Source organism: Carya illinoinensis, chromosome 5, assembly GCF_018687715.1.
Source record: "Carya illinoinensis cultivar Pawnee chromosome 5, C.illinoinensisPawnee_v1, whole genome shotgun sequence".
Classification (NCBI taxonomy): Eukaryota; Viridiplantae; Streptophyta; class Magnoliopsida; order Fagales; family Juglandaceae; genus Carya; species Carya illinoinensis.
In genome coordinates, this window is record NC_056756.1 from 24,594,638 (window position 1) to 24,609,980 (window position 15,343).

A 15,343-nucleotide genomic window follows, 5' to 3' on the forward strand; every position below is an offset into this window, starting at 1 on the left:
ATTTTCCATAGCCTCATGGTTCCATCGTTAGGCACGATTAGAAAGAGACAAGTATCGAAGAACCAAGGTTTTCCTTCAAGAATTCTGTACATATCTGCATGTGGCCCGAAAGTAGTGACAAACGTGTTTTTTCCTACTTCTTTGAAAGTGGCCCTTTTACCAATCCTCCAAACTTTCGCCTTTGTGTTGCTGATCAGTTCCTTGCCCACCACTCGATTGGAGCAGACTTTTCCGATCAGACTTTTTTCTCCTTTGCGTTTGATATCCTCACTCCTGCTTTTGTCGACTATCAACACCTCTTCCTCCTCCTCTGTCAACCTGAGTTTCCTCAACTGGTCCTCTAGAACTTCCGTCCTAAATCACTCTCCACTAGACATTGTTTGGCCTGACTAGCGAACGAATGAAAACAGGCAGGATAAAAACTATTTCACGACCTCTGGTTTCGCCCAGCTCTATCCAGAGAGGAGACTTGAACGTAGTAGGATAAGGATTGTTGATACGAGGAGGTTTATTTCGCGTGCCTATTTATTTCGCACTTGATACCTTAAAATTTAGATAACAACTTTAAAAACTGCGAATTTCAAAAAATTTCAGTAAAAGGCATAGACTATCTTATTGACTTAAGCATATGCATGAAGTCGCATGAAGTCGAAATAGCTTCGTTGTTATCTTTTATAAATTCTAAACACTGAGAGACGGACGGACGGATAGACAGAGATGGGTTCGTTGGAAGATGAGAGATCGCTCTTGGAAGATGGTCTTTCACAGGTTCTGTTTTTATTTTGGTTTATTTCGTTGTCTTTCGATCCCTCTCTGATTCTGATAGCGGTTCGCATGTCTGAAAACTGTTCGTCTTCGATGATGATTTTTTTTTATCTACTCTGGATTGTGGGTCTTTTTGTACGAGCAATAAGGAATATTGCACCTGCTCATATTGTGGAAAAACTAACATATTTCTGGAGATTCCTTTTATTCCAAAGTCAATATACTTCTAGCACTAAGGTTTCATGTCTTTCGAATGGGTTCTGATTGAACGTGTTGTTCTTTCGGGATAAGATTAACCCATTGATTTTTTGCTGCTGCCTAAGTTCCCAATTGAGTTGACCAATAACTTTTTCTTTTTTGGTGCCAAAAAAGTGGGGATTGTTGGGGATGAGTATCGGGGGTCATAACGCATGTTAGTCTTGTTAAAAATTAGATGCAAAATATTCCCTAACTGTAGGGTTCATTATCAGAAGAAGCTATTGGAAATTGTGAACCTGGCTTGACTTGGGTTTATAATTTCTTTTGTGGAAAAGATTCTCTAGTTTCTATTGCATGCGGCTTTGTTTCGAAGAAGTTTATTGAATAGTGGTCACTGCGTGTACCTGTACTTGTGTTATATTTGATAAATGAAGTGGATAAACTAAACCAATTAAATATTTAATTGTTTTAGCCTGTTTCTGTTGAACCACTTTGGAAATGCCTAATGCTGTTTCAGTCTGTTTGAACCGCCAAAACTGTTCAAACCCCAATCCAAGCTTCAAACCCTAAAATCTATCCCTTAACCGTAACAAACCACAAGATCCACAAGTTTCCCTATCCTAAATCCCACCACTGGCATGCGGACAGATTTACGAAATTTGTCCTTTGTCAGCCATGGACAAAATTGAGCAACTTTGGAAGAGATCAAGATGTATGTTGCAAAATGGTTCAACATGATATATGCAGTGTGATATCTTTGGGACCATTGGGATGAGCTTTTGATGATTTTGGAAGACTTTGATTTCTCTATTTCTCATGTATTTAGAAAAAGAAATCAGGGAGCAGATGCATTGGCAAAATGTGGCACGATGGGCGATAATAACATTTTTAATGATTCTTTACACCTGCCTTGGGTGATTAGAGGGTTGTATCGATTGGACAAAATCAGTATGGCATATGTTAGATATAGTAGATAAGTGCTAGTAGTTTTTATTAGGGGTGGTTTTACGTGAGTAGTTTATTTGATGGGAAAAAAAAAATGATATATGCAGCACAAGATACTGAGTCGTAGTTATTTTCAAATGCAAACCTTTGCAGATAGTTTCATAATTGCACCCACTGGTATAAACTGACATATGCAGCACAAGCTACTGTGTTTGTAGTAGATGTTTGTCTCATGCATTCATCCAACACCTCAAATGTTTATTCACTACCTGCATCTTAACAACTCAAACCAAAAACTCATAACTCATTATAACTATCACAACTTCTCTAGTACTTCATTCATTAGGTTATATGCTGTATTAAATTGGCTATCTATCATTAGTTTTACATTGCATTCTTTATGCTATATTGTATATTAGTCATTTGCTAGGGACCCTCATAATTTATATTGTAGTCTTTATGACTTATGTATTAATCCTATCTCCAAAGCTCCATTTTGTGTTTCTACTTGAATATTGTATGCATTGCCTTACATGCAAACCATATTATTGCTTTTATAGGTACTTAACTCATCCAAAGGTTCATGATAATTTTCATGACTCTTTTCTCCTCTTTTATATTTCTACCTTCTCTTTAAATCTAGTTTGTATTTCTCTTTAATATCTTGTTCTCTTTTGCTTTTTAAATCAGCCATTCTCGTCGCATGAAGGATTTAAATTGTGGCCAGTGTAGTAGCAGTTCTGATATTAAGATGGCACTTTTCCTAGAGGATATTTGGTGATTAATTACCTTTTGAAAATAAAAATTATTTAAAATTCATGGACAACTACTCTTATGTGCCATATTGATAACTTCTAAGAGGTTATCCAATGATCAGATGATTATCATTCTTACATTTTCAACGCAACATACCTTTATCTTTCTTTCTTTTTCTTTTTTTTTTTTTTACAAAAAGGATTTATATAATTATTTTTCTTCATAAAAGATTTCCTAGTTCTCTTTTTGAAAGGATTTCTTCTACTACTGTATTGAGTGATTACTTCCTAATTCTGCATCTTCAGAATGAATGCAACAGTCAACATACAGGGGATGGCTCGGTCGACTTTCATGGGAAGCCTGTCCTTAAGCAGAATACTGGAAATTGGAGAGCATGCCCGTTCATTCTAGGTGACTCATTGTTTCTGGAAATTGCTCTTCACAGTTTAATATTTCAATTAATTCATTAATTTCTTACATTTGCATATCGTTTGAAATACAGGTACTGAAGGTTGTGAACGTCTTGCCTACTATGGGATTGCCACTAATCTTGTTACTTATCTTACCAACAAACTACATGAAGGAAATATCTCTGCTGCAAGAAATGTTACCACGTGGCAAGGGACTTGTAGTCTTACTCCCCTCATTGGAGCTGTCTTAGCAGATGCTTACTGGGGAAGATATTGGACAATTGCAGCTTTCTCCACTATCTATTTCATTGTGAGCATGTTTTTCTCTTATTTTACTTTTGAAGTATTTCAGTCAATGTAATTGCATGACATGTTATCTTTTAAGTATCGTGTTCTGGATGATTGAGCTTATGACCTCTCACGTGTGAGAAAGACAACATATGCTTTAAGCTTAGTTGAAAATGTGTGTAGAGTTTCTGAGGATTGTGAGTTGTCAAACAAATGCCAATCTAGCTCTATCTTACTTGAATCAGGATAAGTAAGCATTATGAAAGGCCACTTAACGCGATTTCCTGAAGGCGGCCTTATTTAATGAATTACACAGATAAAAGTATGTGAAGGATATGAAACAGAAGAATTCTGATTAGCTACAACCGTTTCAAAAGATTCGAAATACAACTTTGATGCACTCTGACCTTAAACCCTTTCTCCCATGATTCTTCTTGACCTTGATAGCAGAAGCTCTAATCAGAAAGGCATTACTCCATTCCAGCAAGATAACTTTTTAAACAAACCTTCTCTGTATTTTATCATCAGAAGGCATCGAGCATTTTTCGCCCTGATGAATGCAATGCTCAGTAAAGAGGTTTTAGTGAAGGATGCTGTCTACCATGCAGTTTGTTTCCTTTTCTTGATGGCACTGATTCCTATTCACATCATTTGTAATCAAATGACAAATATATAGTTGAAATTTGTAACTGTTGAACTCATCAACTTTTCCACAGGGAATGTGTACATTGACACTTTCAGCATCTGTTCCTGCACTGATGCCTTCAGAATGTGTGGGCTCTGTATGCACTTCAGCTACTCCAGCTCAGTATGCGGTCTTCTTCTTTGGCCTCTATTTGATTGCTTTGGGGACTGGCGGGATCAAACCTTGTGTTTCACCATTTGGTGCTGATCAATTTGATGGTACTGATCCAAGAGAGAGGGTACAGAAGGGATCCTTCTTTAACTGGTTCTATTTTTCTATTAACTTTGGTGGACTTATATCTAGTAGCTTTTTGGTTTGGATTCAAGACAATGCTGGGTGGGGTCTAGGATTTGGCATCCCGGCATTGTTTATGGTCATTGCTATTGCAAGTTTCTTTTCAGGCACTCCTCTTTATAGATTCCAGAAACCCGGGGGAAGTCCTATTACAAGAATGTGCCAGGTTTTTGTTGCATCATTCCATAAGAGGAATATAGAGGTGCCCAAAGAGAGTAGTCGTTTGTATGAAACACAAGACAAATACTCTGCCATTGAAGGAAGTCGGAAACTGGAGCATACTGAAGAATTGAAGTAATCTCTCTTCTATGTTATTCTGACTTTAATCACTTTCCTGTTCTGAGATGTTTTTCTATGCATTATTGGCTTACTTTGGTCATCGCTGAAGTTAGTTTATTAATATATGGATAGATATGCACAGTAAGACATTATCAGTTGTTTTGGGCAACCATGAAATGAGAGATTTTCTTCATTTTAAATGCAGGACATAGTCTTGTTGAATTGGTGTCACTGAAATGACTAATAAATACGATAGAGGCCCCCCGAGTGGTAAAATGATCTGTGGAGTGTGTCTAGTCATTTATATAAGCTATAAAAGGATCTGTGGAGTGTGTCTAGTCATTTATATAAGCTATGTTCAACAGAAGTCATTTATCTTTATATGTATTGTATGTACTTTGTATGAAGACATGTAGGATTGTTTTGGGTGCAACCATAAAATCAATGGAATGATGCATGGTTCAGAAAATCTGCAAGGTCTGATATGTGTAATTTGCAAAACATGTAATGCGAGGAAGAAAGTGACTGCCCTTATCAAGCTTAAACCGTTGACATCTTGTAGATTTATTGAATATTAATCTAATATTGTGACGACATCAGATCATTTCACTGTATCGTTTCCCGAATTTGTCTTTGCAAGAAAGTCCTGCCCGACAAATCGAACTACTCTTTCTTCTGCAGGTGCCTTGATAAAGCTGCTGTACCGTCAGATGCAGAGATCAAAAGCGGGGACTTCTCTAATCCATGGATACTTTGCACTGTTACACAGGTGGAAGAATTGAAGATTTTGATCCGCATGTTCCCGATCTGGGCGACTGGAATAGTCTTTTCTGCTGTTTATGCCCAAATGTCTACAATGTTTGTGGAACAAGGGAGGGCGATGGACACGACTCTTGGTTCTTTCACAATTCCTCCAGCCTCACTCTCAAGCTTCGATACCATCAGTGTCATTTTCTGGGTTCCCATATATGATAGAGTAATTGTCCCGATTGCAAGGAAATTTACTGGCAAGGAGAGGGGCTTCTCAGAGTTACAGCGGATGGGAATTGGTCTTTTTCTTTCTGTCCTATGCATGTCAGCTGCTGCGTTGGTAGAGATCTGGAGGTTGCAGATTGCAAATGAACTAGGATTGGTTGACGAAGATGTTGCTGTACCACTCAGTATCTTTTGGCAAATACCCCAATATTCCTTGTTGGGTGCTGCGGAAGTATTTACATTTATAGGGCAGTTTGAGTTCTTCTATGACCAATCTCCTGACGCCATGCGGAGCTTATGCAGTGCATTGTCTTCTTTGACAGATTCATTGGGGAACTATCTGAGTTCTTTGATTCTGACACTGGTAACTTACTTCACAACAAAGGGCGGGAGCGTCGGATGGATTCCGGATAATTTGAACGAGGGTCACCTTGATTATTTCTTCTGGCTTTTAGCCGGTCTCAGCTTCTTAAATATGTTGGTATACATTGTTTGTGCCAGAAAGTACAAACAAAAGAAGGCTTCTTAAGGATTCCAGAAGATGGGTGCCATTATGGAAAATTCTAGAAGGTGGGGGTTAAGGCTTTTTCGTAAGAGGATGATGTAATAGCTATTTCTGGAAAGGATTCTGTAATATCTACGATTAAAATTTCTCCCCAGATTCCATCTGTGTATTATATATTGTGTAGAAACTATTCAGCAATGATTTGAGCTTCTGTGATTCGCCAGCGTGGTTCGTTTCCAGCTTCTGTATTTGATCAGCGAGAAACTTTCTTCCTTATAATATGAATGTCCAATGGTGGTAGCTGGGAAGAGGCAGGTGGTCATCGTATTTCATTAAAGTGTATGTGCAGGGCGTGGATAAGCACTAAATTCTTAGAAAGTGTGGGGTTTTTGGTTTGCTGTCGAGCCCCATATCTTCCGGTGCCGCTGTCTATTCTTACCCGCTACCCAATGAATGAATGACACTCGTGCCTCTTTTAGCAACTCTCTGGCCTGAATTCACCCCTAAATCGAAACGTTATAGGCTATAGCTCAGGCCTCTCTCAACTGCATTCCTTCCCTTCCATGTGGGTTCTCGCCCCACTTTTATTCATCACTTCTCTACGTTTAAGGCGTAATCTACCGGTCTTCTAAGTTTGAGTTTTGCTATATATAAGTATAGTCGCATATTAATTTGTATATTAATACTGATTAATTCATACTTAAAATTTAAATTATCACTGTTTTCAATAAAATCTACTTTTTAATCAATCACATCATATTGGTATACAGATTAGTACACGATTGTACTTGCAACTATATTTTTCCTCTAAGTTTTGAGTAACCATTTTATTTTCCTAGACTAGAGGACCAATCAATCAGCAAAATTAAGGGATAGAATTGTGGCCATGATGCACCATGCATGTCACATGTAAGGGTATTTTCCCCCGATTAGCCAGTTCATATAGCAAGCCCATAAGGGATCTTTGGGGAAGGGGGAGAGAGAGGCCCGAAACCCTCCTCCAAAAGGAGTCACTAGGCCTCTATAGAGTACTCGGCCCATGAACAAAACTAACCTGAGAAGCAACCCTCATATAGGAAAGACAAACGGTAGGGTTAGATAGGACTAGTTGTCTTGACACTCTCCAATGACACATAACCCTCGGGAACCTATACAAGTAGATGAGCGAGAGATGCGGGGAACCTTTGCTCTCCTGACAATAGGCATGAAGAGGCTCATCAATGAACCTCCATAGGATAAAGTGAGTTAGGGAGCCACACTGCATTAATGACCCGGCTCCCCAGACTCTATGCTGCATTAATGGCACCATCCTAAGAGTCATGACGCATTAAAAGATTCTAAGAGAACAGTTGAAATAATATGAACTCCTTGAGGCAAGGTATGAGTTGTCCCCACCCAAAAAGCTAGTATAAAAATTGCCCCCAGTTATGAAGAACACTCTCTAATTCCTCTAAGGTCTCACACAAACTACTAAACAAATGGTATCGAAAACTCCCCAGCCTCCACCATGGCCCTTCACTCTCTGTATTTTCTTAAGTGTGTAGGTGCGAGAACCAAGACCCGAGTTGCTATAACCCTGCCCAAAGTTGTACAAAACATGATGTTAACAATGGCACCGTCTGTGGGATCCCTATAGACTTCACGTGTCTTTCGTACGCCTGTGACAACCCATTCTTAGACAACTAGGGACAAGAAGATGCAATGTCAACAAACATGGAAGCAAGGTTAGCAGCAATGGAGCAATGGGTAGGAAAGCTAATTACCAAAGTGGAGACCCTCCAAAAAGAGAACAAGACACTCAGAGTAGCCACCAACAGACCAGAAAACGATGTAGGACCAAGCAACAACGAGCACATAGAACCCATAAATGTAGGAAGGGGAGGTGACGCGGAGGAAGAAAGAAGAAACAAATAGAACGAGCCATGTAACCTTAAAGGGAAATACAAAGAGATGACAAAACGATGGGCACGTCGTCACCAATAGACCAACTGCTTATTGGCACGGGCCAACCTTACAGTGAGGAGGCGATGGCCATGCCCCTACCACTAAAGTTCCAAGTTTCCCTCATGGACGTATTGTGATATCCACTCATTCTTTCTTCTTCTTTATTTATGAGTCTCATTCTACGTGTAGAGCTTCGGTTTACATGCTGAGCCTCGTTCTACGTACTGAGCTTTGATCTACGTGCTGAGCCTCGTTCATCTAGTTCTATGTGCTGAGTTTTGATCTACGTGCTGAGCCTCGTTCTACATGCTATACCTCGATGGCATGTTCCAAAAGTTATCAAGCAGATTTCAAAGCTAGATAGATATTTTAAAGTTTACAAATATTTTAAATACACTGAAAATATTTATATATGAGATATTTTTGATATTATTAGATAAGTTTGTTTTTAAAGTAACACAATTATAATATTTTAATTTTAATGAGCTCTAAAAATATTATAAATGTGGATAATTATTTAAATTAAATATTTTAGTTATTTTAAGATATTAAGAGTGTTGAAAACTCTAAATTAATTTAAATGATTTCATTCTCTTTGAGCAATTAATAATATTTCATCATTTTAAATAATGATGAAGATATATTATTTTATAAACTTTAGTTTATAAAATAATACTCTATCTTAATTCCTCTCAGTGTTTTATTTTAAACTTTAGTTTAAATAAAACACTTACGTGTTTTCAAATCAGTTTTTAAACTCATCGTTAAATCGTTTTGAGGATCTCGAAACGAAAGACTTTGATTAAATACCCAAGCCCCTCTCTTTTTCTCTTCACTTTTCTTTTCCTCTTCTCTCTCCTCTCTCTTTCCCTCATGCCCGACCAGCACTGCATTCTCTCCACCTTGTTGCACTTCATCTCCACAGCCTAGCCACCATCAACCATCGTTGTCTTCACCTCCTACCACCGATCACTCCCCCCATGCTGGCTAATACTGTGACGCCCCCAAATCCCCACGCCCAAACACGGGGAAATTGAGACGTCCGGATGGTGACAACCCGGGTCACCATCCCCTCGACGGGTGCCGGGTGTGTGCAAGGCAACAGATGTGTACAGATAGACACGCAGCGGATAAAGAAGGTCATAACTAAGTACCAGAATTTCTTAACGTAATACAAGCTGTTTAAAACATACATAGATAAAATATTACAAAACACAAATGCAATTTTAAACAAATATAAAAGATAGTATCAGCAACCCGGCGGAGCCGCATCCTCGGACTCAACCTCTTCCTCCTCATCCTCAACTCCTGCACCAAAAGCTACGGAACCACAAATGGTTCCGCAGGTAAGTAAAACCCCAAACACTACCAGATAAAAACACATATAACTCAAACAAGATGCATGAAACATGCCCAATGCACAAAGCCCAAAAACACCAGTTTTCCACACACGCCAAAAACCCATTTGGCCCAAAAACATATCCTTTCCGAAAAACACGCCAAAAGCCACATTTGGCCGCCAAAAGTCCATTTGGCCCAATATCTCGCCGGAAGTCCATCCGGCCCAATATCTCGCCAGAAGTCCATCTGGCCCACGCCAAAAGTCTCATTTGGCCTCATAAACCATTATCCAATTTTAACCGTATACGCCATGACCTCCCCTAGGGGTCATCCGCACACCCTGGCTCCAGTGTCACACCGCAGAGTACCACCACGCATGTGACACCTAACGAGCGATGCCCAGTTCCGCGCCTCCCGCGCGTGCGTAGCCAAGCATCCTCTAGCCCTCGCCAGCGAAGGGCCACGGAGTCGGTGAGTAGGGCGATGCCCGGTTCCATGCCCGGCACGTTCGTAGCCAAGCATCCCCTAGGCCCGCTCCCGTCATCTCTCTCGACAACTCAGGGGACATCACTCAGTTTATTCCGCTCCCGAGTGACCAGAGGAGCTCCACCGAGATAATAACCCATCCCGGCTTGGGCTCGTGATACACACGCACCCGTAAAACCAGTCATGCCAATACACAGGCTTTTCACACAATCCCACAAACACACGTGCATGCACCATGAAATGCCAAATCAATGCATAATAAAATAACCAACCAACATAAATCAATAAAACAGACAACTCCGTCCTCCATCCATCCGACCCCCGAAACTCCTCGGACTCAGTCCGGAATCAACAACCAACAACAGTAAATAAATGAATGAGCAATATATATTAAAATCTGAAAATAGGGTTTGAAAAATACTTACAGCGCTATATGGCAATTTTAGAAAACAAGCGGCGTTGCAAACGGCGGAAAAACAGCAACGTCACAGTGAAAATTCACTGTGGTCGTGGGTCTGAAAAACCCACTTTTGAACGGGGACAAACTAGGACACGGGATTGATAGGGAATGGTCTAGAGGTGGTTGTGAAGCTATTGGAAGTGACGGACGGCCGTGGGTGGCGGCGGAATGGCCGAAAATGGCCGAAAATGGCAAATCGGAAAACAAGCTCGTGGGAGCTGCTCCGGTGGTCGTTGGAGGCCGGAAATGGGTGGGTTAGGACGGCAAGGGACCGGTGATGAAGTGGTGAAGAAATGGTGGCCGGAGGTGGAGCGACGGCGGCGGATCGGAGTGAAATCCGTGCGCCCTTTGGAAGCTTTTTTCGGCCAAATGGCCGGCCGGTTGGGGGTGGGTTTTGGAGGGGTGGTGCACCGGAGGGAGAGGAAGAGAATGGGACCGGTGGGGGTCCGGTTGGTGGCCAGACGGCGGCGGTAGGGTAGAGAGAAGGTGGCGCCGGCGTGAGGGAGAGGGAGGAGAGAGAGAGAGCTCGGGGGGGGTCCGAATCGGGGAGAGAGGAGAGAGAAAAAGAAAAAGAAGAAAAAGAAAAGAAGGAAAAAGGAAAAAGAAGGGAAAAAGAAAAAGGGAAAAAGAGAAAAAAGGGAAAAAGATGTGAAAAGAGATGAGGTCCAATCCTCACTCCGGGAAAACGAAACAAACCGCCAAAAAGATTAAAACCACTAAACAGCTTAAAGAAATAAAACACAACCTCAAATAAATTAAATTAAATTAAAACCCAATTTTAAAAACGCAAATACATTAAAATAAAATAACTAGTATATTAATTAAATAAAAACAAATACTTCAGCGAAAATACACTTAAAAGCGGGTCATCACAAATACTTCCCTCCAGCCGGCAAGCCACATGCTTTCCCTCTCTCCTCCCACGGCCTCTTTGACCGAAATGGGTAAAAACCTATCATCCTCCTCCACACTGCCGTAAATGGCAGTTACGGCCTCATCACCGGTCACCAACTGACCACCACCCTCTGGCCAACATTCCCTCCCACCGGCAAGCCCCCACGTGCCCTCTTTCCCCCTCCATGACATCATCATTAAAATGGATTTTACACCCATTTCCTCCACCTAGAGCCGCCATACACGTCCAAAATGGCCACCAAGTACCAATGGCTTCACCACATCTTTCTCTCATCACCACTTTCCTTTTCCTCCCTATGTCCTCCTTTTCCTCTACCTCTTTCTCTTTCTTTGATGGGTCTCCACAACCATAAGTTTGGTTGCATTGCTGTGCACCGCCGTACACAGCTACCCATGGCGTCTCACCATTACCATCTTTTTTCTCTCATCACCACAACCTTCCCAAACAATTTTTATGCCCAATCAAGTTTTGTACATCTCTCACTCTCCCTCACTCTCCAAGGCACGGATTGCACTATTATTGACCGATCCGCTGCCGTGAGCCACTGCTTGGCCACCACCTTGCCACCACATCTTCCTCTACCTCTCACTAGCTTCCCATGAAGTTCTATAGCCTTCCTCCACCTCAAGCAACCTCCCTTCCTTTCGGATGCACTGTTCACGGCGTGATGCCTTTGTGCTCTGCCACCCTTGACCACCACGAGGCCACCTTGAGCCTTTCCAAGACCACACCTAACTATTCTCAAGTCCAAACCGCCACTTTACGTGGTGGACATCCATCGTAAGCGATGTTACCGCCATTACGACTCCTCCGACGCCTTGATTGTGATGGACAACAAGCAACACACAGCTTATCCCGTCGATGGTATAACCCTCTATCTCTAGTTATTTACGTTTAAAGCAGTTGATTGATTGAACTGTAGACTGTGTAGTTAGTATTTGTGGAGTTCCCTGCTTAGTTGTGAAGTGAAGTGTAGTTGGGAAGTGTTGGGCTTGACTGTGTAGTATTGTGGACTGTGCTGTGAGTATGGGCATGAGATGGAAGCCATAGTTGTGATATGGCATGGAGTGTGAAGGGAGTATGCGTACTCTATGTAGTAACCGTGTGACGTGTGCTGTAGTGACGTGTGGCGTAGAACGAAGGGAGTGCACATGGAGTGTACTCCATGTTGTGTGGCAATGCACCGTGTGATGTGCGTCATGATAATAAGTGATATAGTGAAGGGAGTACACGTGGTGCTTACTCCATGTCGTGTAGTGATGCACTATGAGACGTGTATCGTAGTGATGTATATCGTAGTGTGGATGGAAGAGAGTTCACGTGAGTGTACCCTGTGCTTTGTCGTGATATACCGGACGGCGTGTCAAGAAGGGTTGGATGGCGTAGCGGAGAGTTGTGGAGTGTATGGTATAGCGTCAAGAACTATGTAATAGTGTTTCGAAGTAGTAGTGATATGGCCTATTGGCCGGGGTGATAGGTGTCACCTTGTGATTGACTATGGTTAAGAGTATATGGAAGTGGTGGAAAAGTATCAGAGAGTGCAGCGGAAGCATGATGTGCATTGTGACGTGACTTGGGATTAGTCTCGAGCTGTGTGATGTGACAAAGGTGCATTTGTGGATGAAGTTCTCTCCTATCAAGTGTTGGGATGAACTTGTACAGGGCTGGGAAGTAGGAAGATTCCTATTGACTGGGTCTGAGCAAGTTGGTATTGAAGTATGAAGCTTGTTTATACAAGCAGGTGTTTATTGGAATTATAAGTTGTTCTTAGGTAATAAAAGGGGAGAAGATACAGGTGTCTCTGGCGAGACACGTGTACCAGACAGGTTTACCATATGTAAGGGGTAATCTATCCTGAGCATGGTTACATGGTGTTTTAGCCCAGAGTTGGCTTAAATTCATGCAGCCTGACTGGTTGGGAATGAGGATTTAGCATGGGCTAGGATACGTGAAGGTAGTAATGGGTAAGTAGTCTAAGGTTAGGACACATGACTCTGTCGGTCGGAATCATACATCGAAATGTGGAAATAGAAGAATGAGACGGAGGTCTTAGTGTCTTAACCCTAAGGTGAATCACGGAGATTCACTTTAAGGAATAGGACTCTGAAGGTTTTAGCATAATAAATGGCACATAAGAGCCCAGGGATGGATGAAGAGTGTTCCAAGTGAGGCATAGTTCTATTTTTAGAATAGTTACTTATGCATTAGATAGATGATGACCTAAGGTTATGTGTATGCATGTAGGTTGCCATCTGACACGCACACGAATGGATTGCATAGATTGAGTATGGCATGAAATTCAAGTAAGTATTGCATTCATCCTCTTCTAGAGTTTTCTTTATATAAACGAAGAAGAAAACGAAAGCTTTTCTCTAAAAGGAAAATGAAACTTTTCTCTACGAGACACGCTTTAAATAAAATAAAACGAAGCTTAAGTTTTAAAGAATAAGTATGCAACGGCCCTCCTTGGCAGCCACTTTTCAAGCACCCAAAGTATGTACATGGATGCATGTGAATGGATGCTATATGCAGTACGTATTGTATGTATGTTCACGAAAGGAAAACTAACTGAACCTTTAAAAGATGCAAGAACAAACATTTTCAAATGAAAAGAAAGAAAACTACTTTTTCTAAAATGACTTTTACGAAAAGAGAAACTTCTTTTAAACAACTTTTATGAAAGGAAAGAAAACCATTTTCTTTTAAAATGACTTTATGAATTGATGAACTAAAGAACCATAAGAAATGTAAGAAAGGACTGTAAGAACTGCAAAGGATTGAAAGGACTGTAAAGGAAAGGATTGTAAAGGAATGAATGGACTAAAATGCATGATGTATGAAAATATGTAACAACCATATGAATGGAAAAGGAAAAGGTACCAATGGACTAGACTGGGCAGATTGCAATGTCGAGTAAGTAGTAATAGTAGTGCACCCAGTCCTGCACCCTGACAGAATGGATTCCCAACCCGTGGCCATGGGCAGAATCAAGTCCAAAAGACCGCTAACCCCAGCACACGGGGTGCATTGGTGTGCAACGGCCAATGAAAGCAAAAAGAATGAACGTATGCAAGTTAAGAAGGAATGCATGTATGTATGGATGAACGAAATGCATAAATGTACGTAAGAAAAGATGAATGCATGAATGTATGTAAAAAAAAAAAAAAGAAGTATGCATGAACAGACTCTTTAAGAAATGAAGGCAGTGATGCGTGGGGAACTATTTTAAGAAAAGAAAGCATGTTTTTAAATAAAAACCCCATCTCGCAACATTTTAAAATGAAAAGAAAGACATATGCATCATAAGTACGATATGTATATATGGAATGATAAATTCATGACTGTAAACCTATGTTAATATATTTTAACTGTATGAAGTAATGCTTATGAGTCATCGACTCATTTTAGTTTTTATGTGTGCTTTCCCAGGAACAAGATGAGCATGCATGACAGGTCAGGACGAGTACAACCCAAGATAAAAAGCACGAAGGCCTAGGCAAGATATTTTGTATGAGAAACTTTAATCATAAAAATTTAATGTTGTCCACGGTAATCTTTTAATTAAGAAAATGAATTTTATTTATAACATGGATCTTTTGTATCCTGGCATGAAAGGAAAAGAAATTTTAAAAGGAACCGTAATTCCTATCAATTTTTATCAAAATCATTTTGAAAATGAGCCACCACAACTACGGGTGTTACACGTATGATGGGGCCAGAGACCTCCTTGAACACCTGGAAACCTTCTAAGCCCACATGATCCTGCATGGTTTCCTAGGAGAAGTGGCTTGTAGAGCTTTCCCGCTAACCTTGAAAGGATCAGTGAGAGTATGGCTCAGGTCCTTGGCACCCGGGTCCATAGACAGCTTTGGGGAGTTGGCCCATTTGTTCCTCACATAGGTTATAGTGAGCAGTAGAAGAAGATGCCCCGTGGCATATCTCCTTACCATCAAGCAAGGGAAGATGAAGGTTTGAAAGCATACCTATCCAAGTTCAACAAATAGCATATGACTAGAAACAACCAAGATGAGAAGATAACTTGTCAGCACTTTTAAGAGGGGTATGGCTTCAATCCCAATTCATAGCAAAATTGGAA

The 15,343-nt window shown here is 40.9% G+C and overlaps 1 protein-coding gene across 1 annotated transcript; it reads left to right on the top strand.

The window, feature by feature from the left end:
* LOC122311180 (protein NRT1/ PTR FAMILY 8.3-like) lies at positions 1 to 6,323 on the top strand. Its single transcript, XM_043125618.1, has 5 exons — positions 1 to 768; positions 2,970 to 3,075; positions 3,167 to 3,384; positions 4,079 to 4,635; positions 5,302 to 6,323. Exons 1-5 carry the CDS (start codon positions 718 to 720, stop codon positions 6,122 to 6,124), a joined length of 1,755 nt encoding a protein of 584 aa, XP_042981552.1. The 5' UTR covers positions 1 to 717; the 3' UTR covers positions 6,125 to 6,323.
* Positions 6,324 to 15,343: the final 9,020 nt, after the last annotated feature.

What these genes read in the sequence shown, in the direction of transcription:
- LOC122311180 (XM_043125618.1), top strand. Translation starts at nt 718, where the DNA reads ATGGGTTCGTTGGAAGATGAGAGATCGCTCTTGGAAGATGGTCTTTCA. An exon ending in TGGAAGATGGTCTTTCACAG is followed by an intron (nt 769 to 2,969) that starts GTTCTGTTTTTA and finishes CTGCATCTTCAG; the next exon opens with AATGAATGCAACAGTCAACA. An exon ending in GAGCATACTGAAGAATTGAA is followed by an intron (nt 4,636 to 5,301) that starts GTAATCTCTCTT and finishes TTTCTTCTGCAG; the next exon opens with GTGCCTTGATAAAGCTGCTG.